The sequence below is a fragment of the Varanus komodoensis genome, unplaced genomic scaffold, assembly GCF_004798865.1.
Source record: "Varanus komodoensis strain SLA01 unplaced genomic scaffold, ASM479886v1 scaffold84, whole genome shotgun sequence".
Taxonomy (NCBI): domain Eukaryota; kingdom Metazoa; phylum Chordata; class Lepidosauria; order Squamata; family Varanidae; genus Varanus; species Varanus komodoensis.
Window position 1 is genome coordinate 1083043 of NW_025336531.1, and position 14043 is coordinate 1097085.

Consider the following 14043-nt stretch of genomic DNA (forward strand, 5'->3'; position numbering starts at 1 on the left):
GATAAGAAATGCTTGCATTTCATAAGCAGCCAGATCAGAAGACATGAGAAAGAAAACAGAGGGACGTTTAAGATCACAGTTATTCATACAAGAGGTCTGCAGATAGATTACATTTATTAAAACCTAAACAGATGCAACGAGATTGGAAGAGTTTTCAATGAGAGAACCTGGATTTACGCAGAGTCCTCTCATAATGTACTTCCTTTAGCACTACTTACAGATGGAATACAGAAGAAATAAACTGAACATAAAAGATATGAAATTCCTGAGCTAAGATCAAAGACACAAACCTAAGCAAGTTTAAAGAGAAAACAAGTCCTACAACTCCTAGTATTCCCCAAGCAGCTGTGCTAGTGCCCCCTACCCTGGCTGATAGTTGTACATTTCTGCTGCTTCATACCACTGTATCAAGATATTTTTTCCTCCTTTTTAAAATGCAGTTATTGGCCATTTTGGGTAGTCTTAAAACCCAATATGAATTCTCCAATAAACACCTTGGGCACCATGCTCTTAAAATGACTAGCACAGGGAGAGTACAAGGATTCCAGTCACCATTTACTTCAAATCCACGTGCAAGTAAAGTTAGAGTTCACATTTTCTGGTTCCATGTCCTTCCCTTTCTTTCTCTTCAGTGGATGCAAACTGCTTGATGTGAAATCCTCCCACGTTTCACAGATGAACATGGGGGTTCACTTGAGATACTTGTAACATTGCTACCATCACACCAAGGATCAGTGCTTCAGATGTATCACACCCACTGCCTTCCACACTGCTGAGAACTCTTCACCATCTCCCACGCTCAGCGATAGTCTTCTCTGCACGGGCTTCTGAAGCAAGTATATTTCTAAACACACCATAGTAAATACTTTTGCTTTTACATAATAAATACATACTACACATTTCAGCCTTCTATGGGGCTACAGCTTAAAATGCCAAAATGTATTTCCTTTCATAATCAATTTAACTGCACGTATTAGAACTGCAAAAACTTCAACATGCAGCAACATTTACTATACAGTTTATGGATATGCAATTATTGGAGCAGGGGGAATTTAAAAGAAAGCTGATGTAGATACATGCACAATACAATGCTTGAAAATCCCTCAAATCTCCACAACATGATCAACAGGGCAAAGGTATTTATCAGGTACCAGGTACCAGAAAACAGGAAGGATATACCTTGAGTGTTCCACTTCCCACCCCTTTATGTGCTTTCCAGGTAAGCAATAAAGAGATTATCAAACTATTATATAATCTCCCTTTACCTCTCTGGAAAAACAATGTTCCAGTACAGAATAAGCTCTCCTCTTTCCAAAGATGCCCTCCATGTGTAGAGGGCGACAAACACACAGTGATGCCTAGTGTGCTCCCCCGCCTTGAGTGTTTAATCAGCTCTGATCAGGAATGTCTGATCAGGGAGTGCGTCTACACACACCAGGGTGGGCAACCTGTGGTGTTTTGGCCTACAACTCCCATCAACCTTAGCCATTACAAGCAATGGGGAAGGAAGATGGAAAAATACCTGCACAGCAATTAACTACCATCCCCTAATTGTACACACACATTGACTGAAACTAAAAGGGGCACAAGGGTCTACAGTACGTCATTCCTCAAGGAGAATCTTTCAGGCATCTCATAGTTTACAGCTTCTCCTAGTGGGCTGTGTTTCCAAGCATTTTATGCATGGAAAACCAGTACACTTCAACTCCTGTCAGCCCGCATTAGATGGCATGACAATCTCCTTTTAGTTAAGAGAATGAACACAGTCAAAATAATTAATTAGTAGCATTAGGGATTAGTAGAATTGCTCTTACATAAAGTTTCTTTAAAGCAAAAGATTGCCACAACATAATTTGGGCCAGAGCTTCAGTCTTTCAGCATCTTCTGAATGCCAGGACTCATATTTGAAACTGAGAAGAAAGTGTGACCCCTGCATACACATGCAGTTTTCTTACTATTGACTGGCTATGGATTGTCAACTACTTAGGAGGCATGGATTTCAAGCAGGCTTAAGCCCCATTCTCAGCAGCTCCTGTTCTTAAAGTTCCCTCTTGACACTGCAGGTTAACCTTCTAAGGAGCATGGGAATTTGAGTTCAGACAGCAAAGAGGAAGGGGTTCTGGAATGATAGCAAACCACAGGAACAGAACAAGTCCGGGGAATGTCTGAGCTGTGAGGAGAGCTGCTCCAGGTAGGTGGAGATGCCAGCCAGCCAGCCAGCCAGCCAGCGGGAATGGGGAGACAGCACAACAAGAGGTGGAGCTGGCAGTCAGGGCTGACGAGAGCCCCAGTCTGCCAATGGGAGAGCAGGGGGAGGACTTGGGATCTGGCCAGGGTGCGCACCAGGAGCTGAGCTGTCTGTCAGGTGGAAGTGATACTGGCTGCTAGCAGACACCACAGGCAGAGACTCAGTCGATGGAGCAATGGGAGCAGCACCAGCTGGTGAAGTATCACAGTGCCCTGCCTCTAGGATGGCTCAGGAGAGAGAGGTATAAAAATCCACAATAAAGGCTTGTGAAAAGAAACTCTGGAGAGCATGTTTACTTGGGAGGAGGACCATGCCTCACGACACATGCTCAGTAGCTGCAGAAAAAACTGCAGTTGGTCAAGCAAATTTCCCTTGTATCTCAGTCAGGGTGTACAATATGCACAAATCTGATTCATCAAGTAGTGGGGGGGGTGTCTGTTTATTTAAAAACAAGATCCCAAAGATGTTGCTGAATGTCACACTTAAAGATGTAGGCAGAGCCAATGATAGATCCTTTGACAGTCTCAACAGAGTTGCTTTCGGGAAAACCTATCCCTGGGGCTTCATCAGGGTTCAGGTGCCAGCAAGTAGAAAAGGAGGAAGCAATTAAGTTCTTCTTACTAGCTCAAGCCCTTGGCGATTAATGGGCCCAAAAGTAGCCTGCCTGAACTCTGAAATGGAAAACCCTAATATGCAGAGCTGACCTCTCATTTCTTTAACAATAGAACCAAATAAAGTAATGTACACAGCAAATTGCTCATTTGTTGAAGAGCCAAACAGTTTTGCTAAAACTTAGAAAAGGTTTTCACGCCCAGCTAAAGTAGACAACATCCTTGCATCCCTTACACTAGAAAAATAAAGCTCACAAAAAATTCAAGAATCCTATTACTTTCTCCCTGGCAGTGTGCTCCAAAGGTTAAAACTTGCTTTCATCAGCTAAGGTCACTTCACAGAGCCTTTTTTGTTTTTACAAAAAGCAAATCTCTGGGGAAGAGGGGCTGCTACAAAAATGTTGAAACAGTAGTGAACTTAACCATGTTGTATTGCATTGAAGAGTCCTACAGCACCTCAAAACTCATGGATTTTATCAAAGCATCAGCTTTCATAAGTTACTTGAAACTTCATAGGATACAGCTAGTGAAGTAGATCTTGCCTGTAAAAGCTCATGCCACAATTACATTTGCCCACAGGTGGGCTCCTTAAAATACATTGAACTCAGCAGGAATTAAGCAGTCTAATTATTGTAGCCTTAGATGTGAATCCTATCATAGTTAGTCATGACTAAGTCCCTCTGAAACCAATGGGCTGTATCAAGTCGGTGATGACTACCTTCAGCTGGATCAGAGCCACACACAATAAGGATGCCTGCTTTGAAGTATGTGATACAGAATGTAATGAGGCATACTCCCAGTTAAGTGCATATATACTTACCTGATTGCAGCATAGTACTCTGTATCACAGTGCGCTGCTATTTGTCCTTAAGGTGTTTCCTCTGTAAGAGTGGTTTTGCTAACCCAGTGCTGAAACAGTATTATACACCGTCACTGGGAAAGGTGCACTCTGTAACTTTGTAAAATCTATTTTTAATAGCAAAGATAAAAGAAAATCCAGAGAGGCTGCTTAACATGGGGAAATCCCAAGTTGTGTTGATCATCTCGTTGTCGGCAAATCAGCAGGCTGCTTCTGGCTCATCACTGCTAGGGAAGATGTTTCATGTCATAGCTCCACAAGCAGTCTGCCTCATCACAGCCTTTCATGTCACAAATGATAATATGTTTGCATTTGAATTCAAAGAACGGCTTTGCCTTTGGTAGACAGGAGCACCCCGACATGCTTGTTTTAACTTCAAGAACAATGCTGACAAACCTAGCAGCAGGGCTTGCCATTTTCCTTCACCTGTTTCCCCACCACCCAATGTCAGTGGGCTGCTGTCTCCACAGCTGCCATCATGTCCCAGCCATGTCAACTTGCAGAGCGCCACTCCACTTACCCGCCAAGGCTTTCTCATAGTTCTTCCCCATGGAAATGAAGTTCCGCAGGCTGGGGTTGAACTGCTCCATGATAGTCTATAGGAAAATACAAACAAGACATCAGCAATATAAGAACTCCACAGAGAGTGACAGTGTTTTCTCGTATCTTTGTGTACACGTGTATGATTATAAGAGAGAGTGACTCATGCTACCATGCAGAATAAAGTCTTGGAAACACTACCCTCCCACATGCACACACTCTATGCCACACAGACATCACAAACCAAATTCAGTGACATTTTATAAGTTGATGACATAGTTTAACAACTCAGTCCAGGATTTAAGTATATAATTATATGTGATGAATTCCAGACAGTATTAAAAGCTCCTTTGTGACCATTGTATGCTGCCAGGGGTGGAAATATGAAGCCAACAAGTACAAAGACACTCAGAGGAAGGAGGATTAGAACAGCAGGCAAAGGGGTTTGTTTGGGGTGCAAACACTTCATTCTATAAGGCCAAAACCAAAGAACCTGACAATTACAGCAAATTTAGACACAGAGATACTCTTTTAAGCACATCTTATCATGTACCTTCCTTAGTTTCTCTGTGGACCAGTATGTAGAGGACCATATAAATATGTTAATTGTATATAGAACTGTGCTTTCAAGTTCCAATTAATTCATGAGGCCTGATGGCTGATATAGTATAGGCCAAAAAGGTATTTCTGTATATTGACCTCCCAAGATGAGGGACAAGAATTAATTTTCTACTCTTGTACCACATAAATCCTTCTTGAGCAATTTAAGCTTCAGTGTAGTACAATTTTAAAAACTTTTTGCAATAGTAGGTAGTACCAGAACACAAATTTCAGACTAATCTCTTACTCAGACATGTTGAGTTGTTACCCACTGGTTCTAAGTATATGGATAATGCAATGATTTGACAATATATCTGCTCTCAGAGCATATTTGATCCATATGAGTACATACATATTTGTTGCCAGAGATCTTCATAAAGATTTCAGTCTCAGATTTGGCTTGTTTGTTTAACAAAGTTGTTCTCCCCCTTGCCAAACTCTTCAGCTCCTACTGTTCTATTGGAAAGACACTTTATACTTCCACATCTGGACTGGCAATACCTATATTTCTCTAATACATAGCATGCTAGCAAAAAGCATTCTTCATTTTTCTATGAAATACATATTTGAATAATGAAAAATCAAGTTTAAAGAATAACAAGATATACATTTTTCTTAATAAAATACATCCTATCTGACCTCCAAGAAATATACGGCCTATGCGACTTACAAGAAATTCAGTATAAAACACACAATTGAATACAAAGCAGCAGTATTAAACAACAGGGATTAAAAACAACACCAGCAGAATCCAAGAGGCCCCAAGTTTTGAAAAGCCTCAGGATTAAACTGGCAAGTACACTTCTAAGTGAAGTAACAACATTCCACTTTGCCCAGAGGCAGCCTCCAGCCCATGACTGCTGCAAGCAGGCTTAAAGCTGTGAACCTAACCAGGCAGATAGTTCAGGCATCTGTCAAGTCTTAACAAACACCTTGAAGGTAAACCAGAAGAACCCAAGAAGCTCACCTGCAACTGAGAGAAATGGTAAACGACTGTTGAGTATATGATTATTTCTTTCATTGAAGGTGTTGTCTCACTGCTTTGAAGTACCTGGGCCAGTCCAAGATATTTTGCTGTCTGAGATGACAGACAAGAGGACCCTCTCAACCAAGATCCATATACAGGGGCTGACTGACTGGTAGTTAAATGTCAAGTCAAAGCCGGCAGTGGGACAGCATTTACACTGTACCTGAGAATAGCAGGCTAGCGCAGTGGGCAGAGGCTGCCTACTGGGCAAATCCAGAGCTCTGTCCTCAACACCCTTCTGTCCTTCCCTTCCCTTCCCTTCTCCTTGAACCTGCAATCCGAGACAGCTGCCTAAGTGCATCTTATGGCAAGGCCAGCTCCATGCACTGGCCTTTTCCAGTGCAGATGTTCAGCGGAAAACTACCTCGTGTGCTGCAGCTGCTTTAAACTTGTATCAAGTAGATTACATGTAGATCAGAATGCAAGGATGACACTCACAGCCTGGAAATTTTCCACTGCTGTTCTTGTCCCGATAAAAGCAGTGCTCTGACTATGGAAGTAATTTTTAAAAGACAGCATTTTTGGTTTGCTAAAATGAATAAACATGGTCCTGATCTCAATTTTGTGGCCCAGGCAGTGTGTGCCTGTAATTCTGCCATTATACAAAGGAAAGAGTGGTGATATACCTCATGGGTCAAAGGAAGAAGAACTCTGTTTCTGAAGACACTGCAACTACTACAAAAGCTCATGACTTTACAAAAATGAATTCGAATTTTATCCACACTTGGGAGAGCGTTTTGGTTGTCCTCAGAGTAGTTACTCTCTCTGGTTGCTTTTAAAAAAATATTCTGTAGGTGGTATCAAAAAAGAAGACAGAAAAGAGAAGGCGTGTCTGCTACTTAAGAGGCTTCAAGGAGAGGGAAAGACCTTACCTCTAGTTATTGAAACAAGTGTTTTAACTGTTTTTCTAGCTCTAAATAACCACTAACAAGAACGGCTCTTTGTTATCTGTGCATCATGCTGTGAATGAGCCATCTTGATACCTTAGCTCTGCTATCAAAAAGTCATTCAATCGTTATGTAACTATGGCACCTTGAGACAAGACAAAGAATTCACTAGCTGCTTTCATGCTGAGAACCTAACCTCTGAACTAAAAGGAACTTTGCCTTGCAAAAGACAAATCACAGTCAGATACTAAGAAAGCTGGGGAACAAGAGGAAAAGATCAGTACATAATTCATGGGACTTTTCTAGTAAGCGCTTGCCTGAGCTTCCAGACAGCCTGACTGAATCTCCCCCCCCCCTTTTTTTTTCTTTTTTGGCATAGTGAGAGCTTTTTCATCGAGTAATATACTCCTCAGTATGAAAAGTTATATTGTCAATGTTGGCTCAACACTTTCCCCCCTAATTGCTTTACAAACTGGCTAACGGAATAGTGGCTTGATTACAGATTAACTGAACAAGCCATCTGGGCTCCGGCACTGTCAACACCTGGCCAGCTACTTGTAATTCTTTCTTCTCCCATCTTTGCCCCATTACTAAAATGCTGCTCCAAAAGCAGATATACAGGAAAACACTTCAAGGATGTGCATGCAATAGTTTCACAGATTTATTAAAATTCTACTGTAGCAAATAGCCACACTGTCTGTGGAGCTAAGTTTTATTTTTAAAGCAAGAACAATTTAAGTGCAGTACCTGAAGTTTAAGTCCCAAGTTAGAGAAGAAATTTCCTGGATGCTACTACAAAAATGCACCCTAAAGGCTACAAACACATTGAGCTTTTCTTAAATTTATCCTGTATATTATCCAAAGGAAGGGACCTGCTCAGACATCTTACCTATGATCACAACCACCACCCTCTATCCATTCACCTGGGGATAGAAAGACCTCTTAAAGAAAACCCAATTCTGGCTACAATCCATTACTCTAATGGAGCTGAAACTTAACCACTGCTCTAATACAGGCTGAATACAGAGATTGCACAGAGATGAGCAAGACTGCTGGGATCGCAATCTTCCTTTTACCATTGTCCTCTACTGCTACAGGACATGGTTCTGATTGTCACCCTCCCCTACAAAGGGGAAGGAGAGGAGAGACACAAGATACTTCTGTTGAATAAGCTGATTAAACATCTGCCACCTCAATTGAAGCTGGCCAAGCAACTATAAAGCTCATTTTCTGCCTGAAGCATTTTATCCCTCATTTCTGGATCCTGTTCTTTTGAGACCGTGACTACTGTAATTTACTTCTAAAACTACAACCCATCACTAACACTGAGCAGTAGTGGCACATCTGCCTTTCTGGAGTGCAAAACAGCAGGTTATTAATTTCAAATTGGCAACATTATCTTCAAGACAACACATCTGAGCTTGGAGATTTTAGTGCAGTACCCCGTGTCTGGCAGTAACATTGTTAGACTTTTAAAAATGTTGGTTAGCTCAGGAATTTCCTTTAAATTCTCAGATTATTTCTGAGCAATGGCTTCATTCCAGCAGTTTTGCTGACAGGCTACTAAGTGAGCAGAGACATTTGTGTTTGCAAAAAAGGACCACCCTGATCTTCCCTTGAAAACAAAATGATTAATGACATTTACGAGAGTGTCTGAAGAAAGTAGAAGAGCCAGACTCCAAGGAAAAGATGGTTCAAATTTCATCTAATTCAAGATTCTTCTCACCATGAGCTTATTTGCAGAGGGGGGTAGGGATAGCTGAAGAAACACTCATAAAAATAGCAAGAGGCAACCAACGTTTGGGGAACCACCCTGTTCACACCTTTTTGATTCAATATGGTAATAGAGTTACACTACTCCATCTGAATGAGGAAAAACGAGGAAAAATGAGAGGAAAAATGAGATAACAGAAGCTAAGGAATAGAGAGCAGGGCGATTCAGGTGGGCAACTAACCACCCAACAATATTGCCAATGCAAGCATATCCCTATTTATCAGTAGGTATATGTCTACCAGTAGGATTTGAAAATAGCACTCCTCTGTTAGCACTGTCAAGGCACATAATACAAGGACACCTTCCAAAATGAGCAGATGCACCCTAAGAAAGACATGTCTTCTTCTGTGTATTATTTTTCCCTAAACACAGCGAGGGGGAGATGTGGAAATTATTCTAATTTGTATCAATGAATAAGGGTCTCAGGAAGTATATGCTGGCCAATACTGGTCTCAGAGCAACAGAGCTGAATGTAGTAAGGGAAGAGATCACTAGGAAAATGTAGGGGAATATGAAGATCCATATTTGTATCTTCTCCTTGTTTTAGCAGTATTTTAGTTCTTTCACTGTATTTTCTTTTTTTTAGAAAGAGGAAGATACATAAATGAAGCTAGTTATATCAAATCAGACCATGGGCCCATTCATTCTACCCTACTATTGGCAGTATGTCCAAGTCTTAGGCAGTGGTTCTTCCCAATTCTGGCCCCAGAGGTAACACAAACTGCAAGCATCATGATCAGAACCTGGGAGATTTTGCATGTACAATCTATGTTGTACCAATTACCTACACCCCTTCCTTGAGCATAGAACATACATTAACAAGAAATGAAATATACATTAACAAGAAAGAAAATCAAGATAGTTCTACAGCTCTACACTTATTTATTTTTGAGAATAGGATGAAGCAGTATTATTAATTTATTATATAAATAGTATATTCCTGCAAGGTGGCTTAAATAATCCTCCTCCTCTCTAATTTATCCTCACAGCAACAACCCTGTGAGGTAGGTTAAGTTGAGGGTCATTGACTGGCCCAAAGTCACACAGTGAGTGCCATGGCTAAGTGGGGATTAGAGACTGGCTCTCCTCTAACCAGCATACATGCATGAATACAAATAAAGCTTAGAAACTATTAAATTCTCACATGTATGAATTCAACATTGATTAGATTCTACTGCCTTAGGCTTGTGGACATTGCAAAGAAGAGGTAAATGCAAACATGTATTGTGATTTAGCTAAAGATGTAAGGACAAAAATGCTGGATTTTGCTCCCACCAATCAAACTAACAGTGCTATATATTCATCAAGAGGATTTACTTTCTAGGCATTAAGAATATATTTGAAGTGTTGCTCTGCTGCAACTCAGCAGTTTCAGACAATTGTTCCTTAAAAATAAAATAAGAGACACTTACTCCTTAGATAAAAAAATTTAAAAACTACTTCTTGGTATAGTAGACATACTCCCTCCTGTCCACCTTTTAATCAGACTTTCAGGGCAATACTTCCTGGACGTCATACTTCATACACAGATATTTAAATAAAGATCAAAACAGGATACAATTATAGAACCTAAATGTTTTTCTACAGTTAAGTGCGATACATTCCTTAAAATTCCCAGTTTTGGCTGCAACCCACCATTCCTTTTCTGATGTATATTTTCTTTGACACTGTTTGAAAACACTTATTAAAGGCAAGCATGACAGCCTTATGAAAGCACTGGATTCCGAACATCTAGAATAAACAAATTCCATATACAGTGATCACAGATTTAAACGCAGCTCACTTTCAGACACAGTCCTTTCCAAGGATTAACCCATCACCAGAGCCAATAGAAACAGCAATGTGTCTAGAGCACATATCATCCTTTTGATTCAGTGCAGTACCTTCCTTTATTTTCAGTGCAAATAACTCTGTATATATTGTAGTCAGCTACTAGGTGAAGGTTAAAAAGACTGCTTGTTTGCCACATGTCATACAAGTTTGACAAATTATAAAACTGCAATATTTTCACAACTGTAATTTCTCCCCATGTTGTATAGCAGTGTCATATGAGTTCCTGGCCAAAGTACAGGTGAACAAAGAGAGCCCTTTATTGTCATTTTTGACTTATAAAAGCACAGCATGCTGTTATATGAAAAAAGGGCTTCACAAAGACCACTTCTGACACCTTTGCGATAGCAAAGGAAAGTCCATAACACAATCCTAAATATTTGTATGCATTTTCACTCAAGAGGCCTTACTCCCCAGCAAGTGTACTTAAAATTGCAGTCTGATTAAGCAGAACTTAAGATCTTCAAAATCAGAGCTCACAGCACCTCTTTTCTTGACCCAATGAACACTGTTCAGACTCATGGGAGGGGGCAGCGAAGCTGTATGCCCCGCAAAGGCCTAGTTAATGAAAGCAAACAGCATTCCTGCTTGAATTCTGCCCCATCAGCACCACCCACAAGTTGTTTGCTTTCTATGTGCTGCCTAGGCAGAGTTCGGGGAAAGGGAAAAGAAGAGAGAGAGAGAGAAAAAAGGCAACACAAAACCCTGGCAGCTAAAGTTTGAAAGGGCTTTGTGGTTTTGTTCCATTGCTCTAAATTCCCCTGGTATTACTACTCAACTCTTTGGGATTGTTAAAGCTTTAATTCGGCTTCCAAAAAATGGAAACTAATGCAAAACACGAGGGCTTCAGGAGGTGGGGGCAGAGTTTTGTGCTGACAGAGATGCAAAACAATAGAATAAGTGTTAGGGAATGAGGTTGGAGAAAAGTGTTTCCCATACCTTGAAGGAATACATCAACTAGTAATTTGGGGGCATCCATTTGAGAAAGTTTAAGGGGAAGAATTTGAGGGCAGCCCATCTCAACTTTGCACAAGGACTCAAGCAGACAGCAACTAATGAAAAAACCATAACTCCAACTTCCAGGCCCTTCAAGTGCTGTTTTATTAATGAAACTAAGGTAGGTAACAGACAAGTAGCAAATGTTTCTCTTGAAAACTGTCAACAGAGCCATTTCTACTGGCTTTCTCTATAAAAATTACACACACACACAGACTGCATTCCTTGTGCAGTGCCTTGTGCAGGCTTTATTCATCTACATATACATATATGGGGGGTGCTTTTCTACATAAAGCATTTATTGTGCTCTCTTACCCAGAGAAGTTTGGGGATGCTTTACATAATATCACCATCCCTTTTGGGCAGGGGTCCTCAAACTTTTTCAACAGGGGGCCAGTTGAAAGGTGACAGCGGCAGGCTCAGGCCGGAGAGGCAGGGGTGACTGCAGCCGCGGGCCGGAGAGGCGGTGGTGGGCACGTGTGCACATGGCGAGGTGGCAGCAGGCATGCACAAAGCGAGGCAGTGGCTTGCTCACTCAGAGATCTCCCAGCAAACCCAAAACAATCTCCAGGCGAGCAAGCCGCCGCCTCACTGTGCGCTCAGGGAGGAAGCAGTTTGCTCACTCAGAGATGTTTACTCCGAGCAAGCACGCGCGCAGTGGAGGCAGGCGCAAGGAGTCCAAAACCTCTGAGGCGGGCTGGATAAATGGGCATGGTGGGCCGGATCCGGCCTGCAGGCTATAGTTTGAGGATCCATGCTTTACGGTCTTTCTCACTTTTTCCAGCCATTTATATGGCTTAATTAGAGTAGGGATAATGCAGTAATTCTTGGATGTCCCTATCATTTGCTACAAAAGTCTTGAATAAAGTCTCCATTTGGCTCTATACCACACCACCCCCTTGTGCTATGTTATGGAACATATAGAAAAGGAGTGAGAAAAACTGCTGAGGAATAACAAGTGTCAAAAGATACTCGTTCTCCCACAAAGGAAGCAGAAGAACAGCCTCAATGAAGTGCCACGTTAAATGACTCATATAGAATAGCCCACAATCTTTCAATCCTCTTACACACATAAATATTCTAATAGAAATTCTACTATATTCCAAGAAGTATTTCTCTCTTGCTTGCTCTCTCCCCCTCTCTCCCCTTCTCCCTCCTTCCCCTTTGTGTGTGTTCTAAAGTATTTATTTCTTCATGTATGTGGAGGACGAAAAGGCAAGCGAGCCTTAGATGTCGCATGGCAGCAGGTGGACTGCCTTTTACCCTTCTCTGTTCTCTCCTCTGTTCTCCAAGGAGCAACTTGCAAATCGGATTTGATGGGTGTCTGCAGATCAAGATGAGGTTAAATACATTCTGGGAGCTATGAGTCAGCAGCAACTGCCATGTTTTGAATGAATAATAGAAATTATTAGGAGTTGCTTTGGTTTGGAGGCCAGCCTGTGTTACCAAGTCATGCCCAAGCCCTCAGCCACCGCCACCACTCCGCCCTCGGAAGGTTATCACAGTCTTTGAAACTTCTAGTGGAAAGGTCACAGTAGTCATGTGGGATGAGGAATCTCTCCAGATTAAGTCCAAAGTTTGGTAATGTTTATCAGAGAACAACACTGCAATCGCAGGAAAGGACATTAGTTCTACTCAGCAGTCAACACAAACTAGTACATCACAGGCAAAAAGCAATGCTTTCAGAATTGGATAATCAGGTTCTCCAGAGAAAATGTTCAGACCCAACAATCTTGATCTGAGACACCATGGTTTTCATGGTGCTCATGCGCTCTTTCATCACCTTATTCCATTCTTTGCCAATCTTCAAGAAAGATTCTGTGGATTGTTTAAACTAGTTTTCAGTGATAGCTGAACTGAGAAACTGCAGTTTGTGCTGCTCACAAAACCAGTGAGAGATGGCAGTCCAAGTTTGACAGACAAATGGTCAAGGAAGTCCTAGATGAAATAAACACATTCACATTTTCGGGGCCTGATGAACTTCATCCCAGAGTCATAAAAGAGCTAACGCAGGAACTCTCAGAACCACTGGCTATTATCTTTGATAAATCTTGGAAAACAGGAGAAGTGCTAAGACACCTGGAGAATGGGTGACACTGTCCTCATCTTCAAAAAGGGGAAAAAAAGCTGGACCTGGGAACCACAGACCAGTTAGCCTGACATCAGTCCACGGAAAAATTCTGGAGAAAATTATTTTAAAAATCAGTCTACAAACACCTTGAAGAAAATGCAGTGATTAATTAAAGCCCACATGGATATATTGAAAATAAATCCTGTCAGATTAATATAATCTCATTTTTTGACTGGGTTACCTCGCAGACAGAGAGAGGGAACACTGTGGACATAAAGTACCTTGACTTTAGCAAAACTTTCGACATAGTGCCCCACAACATTCTGGTAAGCAAATTAGCAAAAATTGGACCAGATAGGAAAACTATTAGGTGGATCCAAAATTGGCTGCTAAATCAGACACACAGAGTGCTCATCAATGACACCTTCCCAAACTGGATAGAGGTAACTAGTGGGGTGCCTCAGGGTTCAATCCTGAGCCCTGTGCTCTTCAACATCTTTATTACTGATTTAGATGATGAAGAACAAGGAAAGATAATCAAATTTGCAGATGATACAAACTGGGTGGAACAGCAAACACCCTAGAAAACAGAATAAAGAT

General features: G+C 41.3%; 1 protein-coding gene across 4 annotated transcripts in view; it reads right to left on the bottom strand.

Moving 5' to 3' along the window:
* Window positions 1-14043, bottom strand: part of BAIAP2 (BAR/IMD domain containing adaptor protein 2) — a 132996-nt gene that overhangs the window by 90030 nt on the left and 28923 nt on the right. For all 4 annotated transcript variants that reach the window (XM_044456457.1, XM_044456459.1, XM_044456460.1 and 1 more), the window contains exon 2: window positions 4239-4314. In XM_044456457.1, the coding sequence (XP_044312392.1) occupies window positions 4239-4314 (76 nt within the window). The remainder of the gene's footprint in view (window positions 1-4238; window positions 4315-14043) is intronic.